The sequence below is a fragment of the Clytia hemisphaerica genome, unplaced genomic scaffold (assembly GCF_902728285.1).
Source record: "Clytia hemisphaerica strain Z4C2 unplaced genomic scaffold, Clytia hemisphaerica genome assembly, whole genome shotgun sequence".
NCBI classification, from domain to species: Eukaryota; Metazoa; Cnidaria; class Hydrozoa; order Leptothecata; family Clytiidae; genus Clytia; species Clytia hemisphaerica.
Genome location: NW_027103316.1, coordinates 238277 through 252805, shown reverse-complemented (window position 1 = coordinate 252805; position 14529 = coordinate 238277). Strand labels below are relative to the sequence as shown.

Genomic DNA, 14529 nt, shown 5'->3' with positions numbered 1-14529 from the left:
GGAAGAAAAATTTCAATTACTTTTTGATCGCTTTCTACTAGTTTTTTTTTCTATGTTTGTCAATGAGAGGGAATAAATTTAAGACCGTGTTTACAGTTACAACAGTTTTGAAAATTTACTTAAGGTCCTTCTTATCTATATGGATGTGGAAAATATGCGAGGAGAAAATGTTTGTTTAACCGTTTAGCATAACTTTGATAAAACATTGACTTTTTTTTACCATTTTGAATAAAAGTTGTCATTGAATTGAGTACTTCATTTGATTCATTCTTGACATTGAGGTGACACGGGAAAGAGGAAATCAAATGATACATAGATTTTCGGTGCATGGTTGACGAGCTATGAAGGAAGACACTAGACAAAGGACGAAGAGTGGAGCCAAACCCGATGTCCGCCTTGCTTTGATTGGCGCACCAAAAGTCGGGAAATCAGGTAAATAGATTTTTTAAGCAGGAACATTAGAATTCAAAGTTTACAGTCAAATCTTAAACCAGTTGATATCTAATAGTACAAGATTTCAAAACACCACGATATCGAACATTTAAGAGGCAAATTTTGCAGAGGGAAGACGAGTCCAGTGGGGTAACATCAGAAGTCATAGTCATAAGACATCAACAACGCAATCAATTTAAAGAAATGTAAAAATCTTTAACCTCCCTAGATTTTTAAAATTACTATTTACAACATCTTACACTGTAGGAATATAAAGTTTAACGGTGACGTAATAAAAACATGGTACACATCCCGGGGGGGGGGGGTACTAGGGCAAAATGGGTTACGGGGATGCTCCGCTGGTCAGGGTACCTTTTTTAACCTCCACGAGTCCCTGGTAGGGTCGCTAAAACACCAAAATAGAAAAATCATTCCCTCGTAGGGTGCCTTTTTTTGGAAAATTTGGGGAAAATGTAGAAAATTTGAGAAAATTTTGGAATTTCAGTCCCATTCAGGGTCACTTTTTTCGCAAATTTCGAGTCCTACGTAGGGTCCATTTTTCGAACCTCGGCGGAGCACCCCCGTCGGTTGACAAGGGTAGTACCCCCCCCGGGGTACACATATACGAAGATCGTCAAAATGCAACGTATTGTAATATAAACACATGAAAGGCCATGTTTTCATTGAAAGTCTTTATTTTTGAATCATCGAGGGTCCTTGTTAGTTGCCATAACATAATACCTCTTCTCGAAACATAGCAAGTTGAATGGAAAGCCAAGAAAAGCACTCAAGTAATTCCAACGCAACGAATAGTTTTTGGCAGTGTTACTTGCAATCCATAACAAACGAACATGGAGTGAATTACAAACTGTAAAGGAAAAGGTTAAAGTTGTAGGGTATCATCAAGGCCTAGCTAACCGTTCTGATAAATTAGGCTTATAGGATTCATTGATTAATATTTCCGGGGCATATTCCTTCTCCCTGTTAAAAAATGAAAACTTTCTTTTTTAGCAATCAGTGTTCGATTTCTGACACGAAGATTCATCCACGAATACCAGAGAAGCGTGGAACATACTTATCGTAGAAACCTGGAGTTTGGGAATGAAGTCATTGAATATGTGTTAAGGGACTCATCAGGAACGGTAAGACTTTGATGGAGTAATACACAGGTTGCAAAATTAAAAGTCTGAAGACAAATCACGCTTTTACTCGAAATTTCCATGTGCTTGTTACATGACATTTATTTCTGATTGGTTCGAATTTATTGACACTAATAAAGTAATTAACTGTTGTAATTAAAAGTTGTAAAGCAAGTAACATGGGAATAACATCACGGGAACTTTTTCGAGTAATCACATGTTTTGACTGCACCGATATAATTTTGCAACTCGTGTATTGAATATAAATGTTTTATCGAAAAAAATTTCTATCAATTTCTTTCGTGTTGAAACTGGAAGTATTTAAGTGACTTCCCACTTCTGAAGAAAATGAGACTTTTATCAAACGATTAAGTGAGAGTTAAAGAACGTTTACAAGCTTCTTAGTAAAACAAATTATGGACACAAAGAAGTATGGTAATGAGCGTGAATCAGGTTAGAAGATAAAAGAATCTCCGCCTTTACAACTTTACGAATCAGAGTGGTTTAGGTTTATTGATTTTAGTTGGCCTTATATGAAGTTTATCTTCAATTTCCAAAGACCCGTTAACGCAACTTCTAAAATCCTTTCTTTGTTTTCAGGTCGAGAATAACAACAATTTAATCCAATGGGCGTCGTGTGTCGCAGTGATTTACTCTATCTCAGATAAAAACAGTTTCAATGTTGCATCTGCACTCCTCGAAGAAATCAACTTCATTTACAACAGTAAAAATTACAAACAAAATGGACCAAAAAGTATCGGCCTTATTGGTAACAAGAAAGACTTGAACCATCTACGGGAAGTTTCCTTGAGAGAAGCTAAAGAATTGGCGAATAAACATGGCGCGAATTTCTGGGAAGTCTCCGCTTCTGACGATTTTCATTCAACTCATGCACCTTTAAACTCCATGGTTGTTGAAGCTTATTTGAATAATTTGACATTGAAAGCTGCAAAAGGGGGACTGGTTTCTCCTGGATCACATGTGAAAGGTCTCGATGAAAACGTCAGAAACGAATTAATCTCGAATCAATCAATTGAAAGCGATGAAGGTGGCTTACAACCATCTACACCATTCAAAATTCCCATGAACCCTTTCGACTTTTCAAGCGAGAAACGAAAATCGTTTAAAGATCGCAAGAAATTAGATTTGAAGTTGAATCAACTAAAAAGTGAAAGTCTAAAGAAGATCTCAATGGGAAGGACTTCTTTGGATAACGACAACTTTGACTCCAATAACAATACAAATAGTAATTCACCAGATACTATGAGTCTGAGCACTGATAATGACGAACCAATTCGGACAAGTAGTTGGTCAAAGAAGGACAAAAAACGATACGCTGGTCGAAAGGAGAAATCGAAAGAATCAAAAGAACTGAAGGAACTTAAAGAAGTGAAATTAACAGAAATGAATGGAGTTGGACACGAAGAAATAGAACAAAAGAAAAGTAATTTACAAAGATGTCACAGTCTCACTGACCTCAAAAGTTTAGAAAAAGAACACCATTGCGAGGGAGTTGATTCAGAAAACAAGGAAGACATTGAACCTCACGATGTAGAGGATGACAAACTAACTGATTTGATTTCACCTTCCAGTAAAATTACCAGCAGTTTCAGCAGGTTGTCTTCATACTCTGCAGGCTCTGGCGTCCCCATTAAAAGTCCACGACCCCGCAAAGAGCGACGCAAAACCACTGGCTTGACAATGACTCCCGAACACATAGAAACAGATCTTGCTTCACCCCGAAGCCCCGAACCTCCCCGAGAACAATCCAGATTCAAACGAACCGAAAAGAAATCCGTGCGCAGGAAAATCTCTTCCATTTTTCGTGGACCGAAATTGGCGCTGGAAACGCAATAGGGTTAGGCTGTACAAAATATATTGTATTTTGCGTAATTTAAAGATTTTTTTGTTATGAGTGAAAAACATGGACAGTTTTTTATACGGTTATGTAGCAGAAAAATCTACAAAGGAATTTGATGGAAATCTAAGGCTTTGCTTAGAAAACAATTTTAGATCCTTAAATAAATGATATAAGTCAAATAAACTTGACTCGAGGTCCAACAGCTTTCCATGACAAAAGTAAAAACTGTTCGACGTAAACAAAAATTTGTTTCGAGTGTTTCATGACATTGAACTAAAACTTCCTGTGTTTAATTTTAAACCACATTCAGCTTTGATTAATGGTCGATAAAATTTAGTGTAAATATGAATTTTTGGTGAAACTTTTGTAAAATTTATTTCAGAATTTTCAAATATTTAAATTATCCAAAGTGTAAATTAAATGTAAAGCTCATAAAATGGCAAAACTTCGTTTTAGAAGTTTCAAAAAAAAATTTAAGACTTCATATTTTAAACCATAAAGGCAATTAACCGGGTGTCCAAAAAAAAACTTTACATGATTTCAAACAGGTATAGACTGACGTTTTGACTTCCGATCAAGACAAAATTTTACACTAAAGAGATTTAGGGTATTTTACTTTTTGTGATAAAATCTTAGACATCAGTTCATACTAGAATTTGTTTTAAACGCAAATATGTAAAAGGCGTTAATTGAAAACTTGCAAAAAAAATATGGGAATGTAAAAATAGATTTTCGATTTTTTACTTCTACGATAGACATCCAAACATACACTGTTTTTTCATCTTCGTTAAAATGATATCAATGACGAAGATCTTGAACAAATAGAAACGTAGTAGGCTCAATAAACAAGCTCTTAAAATTTACAAGTCTTCGGTCATTGAACTGTTGAATGTTTGTCTAAAAATATCTGAGGTTTTTTTATAGTTTATTTCAAAACATATTATCACTCTACGATTTTGCAATCCACCCAGATAGAGAAAACATCTCCTTGATAAGTGGTCTCACTTAATCCTTTTTGAAGTCACTTAGAAATGTAAATAAGGTGGAGAGGGTAACATATTTCGAATCTTTCAATGGAGATCATAACACATAATTATATTCTTCCTTCAAAACCTTGGAAAACCTCGAAAATTTTAGAGAGAAGTGAGAAATAAACCTATGAGTTTCCCTCGCAAGACATGGGTCGACCCGGGCGAAGGTACATTCACTTGCCAAGTGAATCATAGTACCGAGTAAGAATCGAACCCTGACCTCACAGACGGGAATCAAGGTTTATAACCACTACACTAGTACGCAAATTTTAGAGTTGAAAAAAAAACTCTCACCTTTCATTTCCTCAATCTCATCTCATAAACGCCTTCACCATCATAGAAACCCACTTCTTTGTTTTTTGGAGCTCGATCTTTTATAAGAAGGTTTTTGTGATGATCCCATCTTGGCTTCTAACCATCCAGGAACTTTTCGTTTAGCTCCATTATTGTTATTGCTGCTGGCAAGGTTCTGGCTGTTTGCTGTTTGACTGGCCTGTAATTAAAAGTTGAAAAGAAATTGGAGAGATAACTTAGAATGAAAATGTCGAAAAGCTACCATTCCTAAGATGTAGTTTACGGCTCTCACCTGCATAGCACTGTCAATGATATTTTGAAGTGCTTCCTGGTTGGGTTGTTGAGGCGGATCTTCACCTTCCACTCCGAAATGTACTTCCAACATGGCCAACACGAACTTTAGTTTTCCAAAACCGATAGATGCTGGTAGTTTATCTTTGATGGGTCGCAGTTGACTGATATCTAAATAAATTTTAATAATCTTTTACAAGAATTGTTGAGAATGAACAAGGTTGTCATGGGGAATGGTCACATCGAGATATAATGGGCTTTTACAAAGAAAATTAAATATGGGGGTGGGGTGGGGTGGGAGGATTGGAGGATATAACATTTTTTGGAAATTGACACCCCGAATATTGCTTTTGACTCCCCCCCCCTAGACAGCAAACCCTTTCAAACAGAGCAAACTTACCCCCACTCTCCCGGACAAGGCAAATTTTGCAAATTTTGTAAATTAGCAATAACCATTAACATTCAAAGATCGAAACACAACTTACTGTATGAGATATTTTCTGAATTCATTGTTTTCACCACAAGAGCAACATCGTCAAATGTCAAGTCGACTAAATGAAGAAGGGAAAATTCTTTTCATCAGTCGTCATTAAAACCATGGATTTCTATAGTTTTTGAAGGAAAAAGATAAAATTCAAAAAATTATTTTTAAGAAATAAAAATCATTTTTCTAATGCATCAATAAAAATGTGCTCAGTTTGAACAAACCTAATTTCAAATGAACAGGAAATCCAGCCAAAAGCGCAGAACATATATGTCCGTAAATCGTGTCATGGACCAAGGCGCGTCTTTTTGCGATCTCATCCTAAAACACAAATACAATGAAGATAAATAGACCACAACAATTATGATTGGCTGCATTCACCTCACGCGTTGCATTCGGTTGATTTATTTGTATCGAAAAGAAATTACAGTTAATCTAATTCGACGTTCTACCATTCGATACGCTTCATTATTCGATAGTATTGAAAGTCACCGTCAACAAGAAGCTCCAATGAACGACTGTCTACCATTCGATACGCTCCCTTATTCGATGGAAATCCAATCACCTTGAAAATCAAATTAGAGAGCGTCAACTGTGCTAAAACAATCTTACCAAAGTTTGACCATCTTTGTGCAAAACATAAGAAGCAGATTGAGTTTCCGTAAGCCGTTCCACAGGTCCTTCGCTTCTTTGAAGACTTACTCCATCCTTAAAAGGAGTGAACAGTATAATGTGAGCGCATGCGTTTGGTAGCTGTCAGCAGAGTCGGAAATGAAGAAAGTCGGAGATGACGTAGCCTGTTCCTTTTACCTCCTTCAACACTAAGTCAATGGGTCCCGATTACATACTATGAGATCAAAATACGCTTACTCTTAGGTTACAAATAAACGCCCCCCCCCACTTGTTAATTTTTAAGAATATTTTCAGCTGTCAAAGAGAAGGCCCCTTATTTTGCTCTAAATAGCCTGATTTTAGCCTATATTTACCTTGTTTTTGGATTTTCAGAAGTACAGTTTCCAACCCCCCCGGCAATTAGCCCCCCCCGTTTATTTGGAACCTAAGAGTATTTTGTAACGGCTGAGGACTTGAGGAACCCACTGGATAAACATTGCCTTGGAATTCTTTGCCCCACTGAGTACCCGAATGAGTTGCTTGCTAACAAGGGAAATATATTGGATAAATACTTTAAGACTTCAACGAAAAATAAAACACCATCAAAGCGTGTATCTTACGAAAGGTGTCCCACATCGTTGAGCACCTTGAAGAATTGAAGACATTAAGGCCACGTGTTTTTTCCAGGGTGCTACTCTTGGTTGTTTTCGAAGAACTCTAAACAAAAAGTGAAAGTTCTTTTATCAACAAATTTAGAATGTGTAACAATTGGTAGAAAAGAACGGTCAACCTTTAATCTATAGTCTGACGATTGATTGATACTAAACGATAGGTACCTTTCAGTCAGTTTAGCAGCAGTATAAGGTGAGGCTCTATCAGGAGCCAAACGTCCATTGATCTCTGTGACCAAATCCTGCAAAGAGAAAATGATGAAAAATATCAACTAATTTCTTGTTTTCGAAAAATGTAGAGCCTTCATGTGAAAGATTTTATAGTAGCGATTAAATACGAAGAAAACTAATTCCTTCTTTATGAAGATTTGTATTCCACCTAATGTGCAAAGATACAGGCACTCCCGAAACGTAAGCAACCCCATAAAATATTAATCCCAATTATCAAGATTTCAATCTGTATGGATCTAGGAGAGAGGATATCAGATAAGCGTTAAAATTCATTTGAACAGATCAAAGAAAAGAAGTAAAGTTACAAGTGAAGGATTTGATAGCATCAATTTTGGTTCTGATTTCTTCGATTGTTGTGTTAACCATTTCTGACCTTTTGCTGAAAAACGAAAGATTCATATTACAACTACAAGCTTTTTTATAAGAATGTTGTTTTTTCATTTCATCATGGATATTCTAAACTTTTTTGGAAAAATCATCCTGAAATATTTTTACGGTATTCTTAGGTTAGGATCCAAACCCAGCCCAAATCTAGCATGCAATACATACCTCAACAAATTTAGCATTTTTGTGGAACCTTTAAGCATTGCTGTGGAACAATTGGCAATTTAATGGTAAAATGCTCTAAAATAGCATTCTTAGGTTCAGTTGCAAAATGATCCACGATGGTGGTATTCTTATGTGTGCCTCAAATAGTTCTGCGGAGTAAAAAACGAGTCAAAAGAAGTGTGAACCTGAAACTTTGACAGTTGATCCAAAGCTATTGGCAATTGGTTGTTCTTCCAAAAAACCTTTGATGAGAATTTCTCGCCCTGAAAACAACAAGAAATACTTTACTAATGCAAGAAGGAGGTTGAAGAATGGCGTTTTTGAGTAAAGTTTGTGACCCCTTGAGGAAATTATTAGGATCCTGGAACGTTCAGTTCTTGCAATGTGTAAAAGTTTGTTAGGGTTTTGGAATCATATAGTGTTCTGATTTCTTATAATAACATACCAAGTGCTTTCCAGTAACGTTCAGTTTTATCCCTGAAAAAGAAAACTGATGTTAAATTGAACGTTTATTTGATGTTCTTAAAGAGTAATCATTAGTGAGGCCCCTTCCCCCCAGTGGACCTTCAATTCATGCAATCACACAATTTTTTTTCAAATTCAGGCATTCACGCAATGTTTTTTTTCGAAATTCACGCAATTTCTGTTCACGAAAAGTATTCCAATTCATGCAATTCCTGTTCACGCAAAACTTTCCAATTCGCGCATTCACGCTGGGTGCATTAGTTTAAGCAGTTAAGCTTTAAAAGGAAAATGCTCCCTTACTTTCCAGCACCGTACATGTCTGTATACTTCAGATGAGAGATCTTTTGACTGGTCTGTAATTAAGAGATAAAACATATAAATAAAGCATAAATTTTCGAAAAATTAACAAGCAAAAGTTTATTTTGAACCTGCTATCCTAAGGATCCGCATGTGAAAGTCTTATTAGGAAGTTGTAATTTGTTAATCTAAACATACATACGTACATTGGTAAATGGAAAAAGATAGATAAAAGTTTACCGATGCTTTCAAAAGCAGGATGGGAACTGTGATTCCGAACCGACCGTTGCCTGTTGCCTGAAATGAGATCAAATACATTCGTTCAGAGATACAACGAGATTATTTAAAGAATATTATTCGACGTAGCATTTAATCTTCTACCATTTGCTTACACAGCACTTTAAAGAAAAGGGTCTTCCGACCCGCAGGATTAGAAACTTTAAACAGCTTCATAGTTTGCATAACATCAAATATAAAGTCTTAGGTTGTATTCACTCTGTTGCTTGAAATATGGGAACAAAGAAGTGCACGATCTTCTCATTTGTCTCTTATTATTAAACTTTGCACGATCGCGTGATCGTATCTCAAGCAAACTTCAAGCCAGAACCATTAATGATCTTGTCTTAATGGTAAAACAGTACTTTTGTCAGTGAGAAGACAACCATGAAGTTAGCCTGGATATCCAGGCTGTGGACTATTTCGCAGTCTAGTTTTTGATATTTTATGTTCTGGTTTACAGCCTGGTCTCCCTAAAGCGATTTGCATTCTCAGATAAGAATGCAATCCACTCGCTTGCGCTCACTCTGCTAAAGCCGTAAGGGCCGGTCTACATGGCGCGGAGAAATTCTGCAACAAAAATAGGCTAACCAACCATTTGCTAGTGAACATACAGCTTTCTGTTACATGAAAACATGAAAAAAAAGAAACAGAGGCGAGTTTATTTTCCAAAAAACATGGTTGGTCATGGTGGCACATGCAAACTTGTTTATGGACTTTGGTTTAATTTTTAGATGTTTTAAATGGCTTTAGAGCTTGTAAAGCTCCTTTTTTATTAACTTTTGTTTGGCCTGCCCTGGGTTGGCTAGGAAGAGTTTTTGAAACATGGGTTTGCACTTTAATTCTCTAAGGAGACCAAGCTTTCTTTTCTAAACTTACCTCGTTCTAAAACAAAACATTTTTATGATCTAAATACGTCAAGATCATTAGCTTGAAACTTTCAGTGTGAATACACCCTTAAAGCCCGGATCCAGATACGCGAAACATATTAACACTTTAGATCTTTCTCTAAACAAATTAAGATTTGTTACGGACTTAATTGTGCTGTTATAGCAAATTAATACGGAGTTAATTGACTGGAGAATTGATTTAATGTTTTAATGCTCTTTTCTATTTCCCTCTTGTATAATTTCTATGACCTCTAGTGAATTTCGTGTTTTCGATAAAAAGCAATGTAATGTTCTTGAACATTGAGCAATCAAAAATATAACTGTTTTGAACTGTGATGTGCACAGACGCTTGACTGCATTTTCTTGTGTGAGAAGTTTACAGTTTTGGTCATAGCCTGGATATCCAAGCTCAAATTTTAGAAAAAACAAAATTTACCTCAACATACAAAGTTCTAAAATTATAGAGCTTGGTCTCCCTAGAGAATGAAAGTGCAAACCCATGTTTCCTAGCCAACCCAGGGCGCAGCAAAACAGAAATTAATAAAAAGCAGTCTTACAAGATCTAAAACTATTTAAAACATCCAAAGATTACACCAAAGTCCATAAAAAAGTTTGCATGCATTATCATGACCAGCCATGTTTTCTTGGAAAATTAATTTGCCTCTGTTTTCTTCTTTTTCATGTTTTCATGTAACAGAAAGCCCTATCTTCACTAGCAACTAGAGGACTATCCTATTTTTGCTTTAGAATTTATTATTTTTGCTCCACGCCGTAAAGATTGGCCCTTAAGGTTTTAGCGAAGTGAGCGCAAGCAAGCGGACTGCATTCTCTTAAAGAGAATGCAAATCGCTCTAGGGAGACCAGGCTGTAAACCAGAACATGAAATATCAAAAACTAGACTGTGAAATAGTTTACAGCCTGGATATCCAGGCTATTTTGGTCAACGTGGTATTTTTGCTCCTTTGACAAGATTGAATAAAAAATGTAACCTTAACAGCGTTGAGGAGTTTGACGCATTCTTTGCCAACATCGTATTCATCTTCTTCTTCTTTGTCTTTGACTGGTGTTTTGGATCCCACTGCTTTGCTTTTCTTGCTCAACTCCCTGCGAATAAATAGAATAAAAGCATTATCAACCATCATCAGTATTAAAACATATTAAATTTCGCGAGATTTAATTTCGCGTTTTCGCGTAAATAAAACTCGCGAGAGATTGCTGACTCGCGAAGTTAAATCCACGTGAAATATTCAAAACGCTTAATCCGACGAAAGTAAACAGTAAACTTTTTCAGATAACCTCTAAAGAAATATTTTAGCTAACATTTGAAAGATTGTCATAACTTAATACTTACTTCTTTCTACAATTATCACAACAATCTTTATGCCCACCGCAACTCGATCCGACGTTTTCAAAATGTTTCAAAATAGTTTTTCTTCGACATCCAGTGGTCGTCAAAAACTTCTCCAGCTTTGCCAACATCTCAACTTTGTACGTTTTAAAGGTCGTATCACTGATCTCCGCAATGAAATGTCTAGAATGAAGTCAAGATTTTGTACCCAATATATCACTATCAAGAAAAGTTATCTTTCAATCCATCAAACAAAACTTAATTTTTTTTTTAAATGAGTACAATGTAAATGAGTAATGTAAAAAAAAAAATTAGTTTTGTTTGATGGATTGAAAGGTACTTTTCTTGATAATGATATGGCTCTGGTTACCCATCAAGCACTCTGACATCACCGATTCGTCTAATCTTGATTAACCAATATATCAACTAAGCCTTCTCGATCTGATCCCAGCCCCCTTCTTATAGTGAAACCCCAAATCTTAAAGCTCTCTTAAGATTTACACCTTTTTCAAGTTCAGAAAATATGAGCATACACAAATCACTAAAACTGCCTTCAAATAGGAAATTACTTACAAATTGGGATAATTTTCCATAACAATAGAAAATCTCTATTTAGAGACATCTGATGATTGTACGCAAGTGTATGAAACTTTTAGTTATGTTTTTAACATTTTGATTTGTTGGAAAAAAATTATTTAACAATAGGAAATCTCTATTTAGTAGAATTAAGATTTATGTCATTCCCCTCTCCCAAAGGTATCCCCTCTTTTTTGCTAATCTTTCTCTTTAGGAAATTATGGAAAGGTGTCATGGTGAAAATTTATTCATTTTCCACAAAATATCAACATCAAACCTGCTTAGTCCGAAATCTGCAGCATTGAAGAAAGTGATGCAATTGCTTGGGTTGCCATCTCTTCCAGCTCGTCCGATTTCTTGGTAATAACTTTCGATATCTTTTGGCGCTCCGTAATGAATGACTGTTCGGATGTCTGGTTTATCGATCCCCATTCCGAACGCTACGGTGGCTATGATGCACTGAAAAAAATGGATAGGGCCTTACAAACCTTAAGAAAAACAAGCTTTTACAAACTTTAAGAAATAAAATCTTACAAACCTTACGAAGAAAAGGTCTTATAAACGTTAAGAAGACTTCATAGAAGAAGCCTACTATTGAATTTGGTAGGGCAAAAAGAGTAATAATAACAGAAACAAGACACCATGAAAAGCTTTCTTACATCAATTTCATCAGACATGAATTTTCGGTAACATTCTTTACGAGTAGCGAGAGCAAGACCAGCATGATAGATAGCACATTTGACACCAAAAGAAATCAGGACGTCCATGACTTCACTTGTTTTCTTCTTTGTAGGACAGTAAATGATAGTGGAGCCGGTGAACCTCATCTGAGCATTTTTATCCTTCGATAACAGAGGTTTCAAGTCCATATAAATACTAGATTTTCTTTGAACTTCCATATACAGATTTTCACGGTCAAAACTTGTGCACTTCTCTAGTGGACGATACAAGTTCAAATTGGTACATATGTCTTTGCGGACCCTTGGAGTTGCTGTGGCTGTTAGGGCCAGTAAAGGAACATCAGGGACTACTTTTTTAATGAAACTCAGTTGTTGGTATGAGGTGCGAAAATCGTATCCCCACTGCGAGACACAATGTGCTTCGTCGATTGCAACGCAAACTAAATTGGTCTTTTCATTCAACTCTTTTAGAAAATTTTGAGATGCGCAAAGGTATTCAGGTGTGACGTAAACCAGGTTCAATTTTCCTCTCAACACATCGTTCTTGATGGTGGCAGAGTTGGTTTGTGCACTTCCCAAGTAACCAGCAGGGATATTCGATGAACTAAAAAACAAAATTCGGTTGATAAAATCGAGAACATGGAAAGGAAAGGACTGAAAATGATAACAGACAGTCTTGTTGATAATGTCTTTGCCAAACTCTTTAAAACCATTTCTTTACTATGAACCAAACCTTTTTTACGAGGTTTTTAAGGCTGAAAAAAAATAAGTTTGATTGTCAATTTAACATTCTCATAGCTTCCATAGCTGTGCAAAATATTATGCACAATTAGTAAATTGTCATAATAAGTCAACGAAGGTCTTAGAAGGAAAGACATTTTACTGTAAGCATAACGAGTTTTAAGATAATTATGACAAATAGGGGGGGGTAGAGATTTGAGAAGGACACAGTAAACACTCACTTCAGTGCATGAACTTGATCTTCCATAAGAGAGATGAGAGGACAGACCACAACACATACTCCTTTCTTGAACACCGGAGGGAATTGGTAGCACAAACTTTTACCAGCACCTATTTTATTGAGGAAAACAGATAACTTGAACATATTGAGATTCTTGATGATTAGATAAAGATATTAGCAGTAGAATCAACAGTTTTTACCTGTAGCCATCACAAGACAGACATCTTTTCTTTCTTCGATCACTGCTCTGATAATCTCCCATTGAGTCCTATTAAAAAAACAGCACAAATTCAATTGTCCACAAAATAGAATATATTCACTGTAGTGTATATTGCCTAAATCTGGCTAAAAGAGGATCATCATATTTGATATTCTTATACTTACGAACGAAAATTTGAAAACCCAAAGGTAGCTTTTAAAACATCCAAGTGCTCACTTGTTGGTTGGGCAACTAAAAAAATAAGACGGAAAATAATAAATCTTATCCCATATTCTAGACTAATTGTTGAAAATATGGGGGACGGAAGATTCTTTCTCAATTTCTACAGCAATACATTCATCTGCATTCATATAAATCATTTTCAAGAAAAAACTTATAAAAGACTTTCTACGAAAACAAGTACTTTATTATGAGAAAGAAGAAAAGCAGCACCAAAACACTCACTTGAAGTCAAATCAAACAGCTGAACATCATTTAAACTGTCTGTTGTAGAGGATTCGGAATGGTTCCGCATACTGACAGATTCTGGTGATTTTAAACTGGTATTTGTTTGATGTTCTTGTTCTATAATAAAATTCTTTATCATGATGATTGATAATCGTGATGAATACAAGCAAATTATTAGAGGGCAAACCCTTAGGACTCATGACATCTTTCCCCCTACTAAATAGTTTGATAAGCCCTAGACTAATCAGAAGATGAAAAACCCTTTATTTGTAGAGAGGACCTTTTCATTTTGAGTGAAAAGAATTTTAATATGGAAGAACGGAAAAGAAATCGAATCCTGACATACCATGGGTGGAGTTAGAAACATCAGAAACATCAACTTTTAACAAATCGTCATCATCAAAATCATCATCACCCCAAAAATCCTCTTCTTCTTCCTTCTTATCCTTTGCAATGACATCATCAGTGTTGTTATTGTTGTTGTTGGTAAGTTCTACATGTTGTGTATTGCTTATCATGTCTTTGGTAGCAATTTCCAATGGCCTTTGTCCATCAGGACTCTCTTCATTCTCTTCCTCCATCAAAACATCCTGCTCCCTCTTTATCTTAGTCTTGGAAATTTTCAAGGAATTTCTAAAGGATGTGACTGCAGAGGTAAACTTTTCAGCCTCTGAAAATATTTCTTTAGGCAACTTTTCTTCACATTTTGTTGATATATTCTCAATATCTTCATTCAATAGCACCAACTCTTTTTTCAATTTTGTTATTTCCTCC

General features: G+C 35.8%; 2 protein-coding genes across 2 annotated transcripts; one reads left to right on the top strand and one right to left on the bottom strand.

The window, feature by feature from the left end:
* Positions 1-226: 226 nt before the first annotated feature.
* LOC136814009 (uncharacterized) lies at positions 227-3549 on the top strand. Its single transcript, XM_067070519.1, has 3 exons — positions 227-432; positions 1444-1574; positions 2172-3549. The coding sequence occupies exons 1-3, from the start codon at positions 342-344 to the stop codon at positions 3426-3428; spliced, it is 1479 nt and encodes a 492-aa protein (XP_066926620.1). The 5' UTR covers positions 227-341; the 3' UTR covers positions 3429-3549.
* Positions 1212-14529, bottom strand: LOC136813999 (bifunctional 3'-5' exonuclease/ATP-dependent helicase WRN-like). Its single transcript, XM_067070507.1, has 22 exons — positions 14102-14529; positions 13753-13872; positions 13473-13539; positions 13289-13356; positions 13090-13198; positions 12107-12731; positions 11725-11906; positions 10875-11054; positions 10513-10627; positions 8598-8654; positions 8361-8413; positions 8041-8072; positions 7781-7858; positions 7352-7425; positions 6981-7057; positions 6765-6861; positions 6145-6240; positions 5757-5853; positions 5534-5599; positions 5050-5219; positions 4758-4956; positions 1212-1300 (listed from the first exon to the last, which is right to left on the bottom strand). Exons 1-21 carry the CDS (start codon positions 14334-14336, stop codon positions 4798-4800), a joined length of 2757 nt encoding a protein of 918 aa, XP_066926608.1. The 5' UTR covers positions 14337-14529; the 3' UTR covers positions 1212-1300; positions 4758-4797.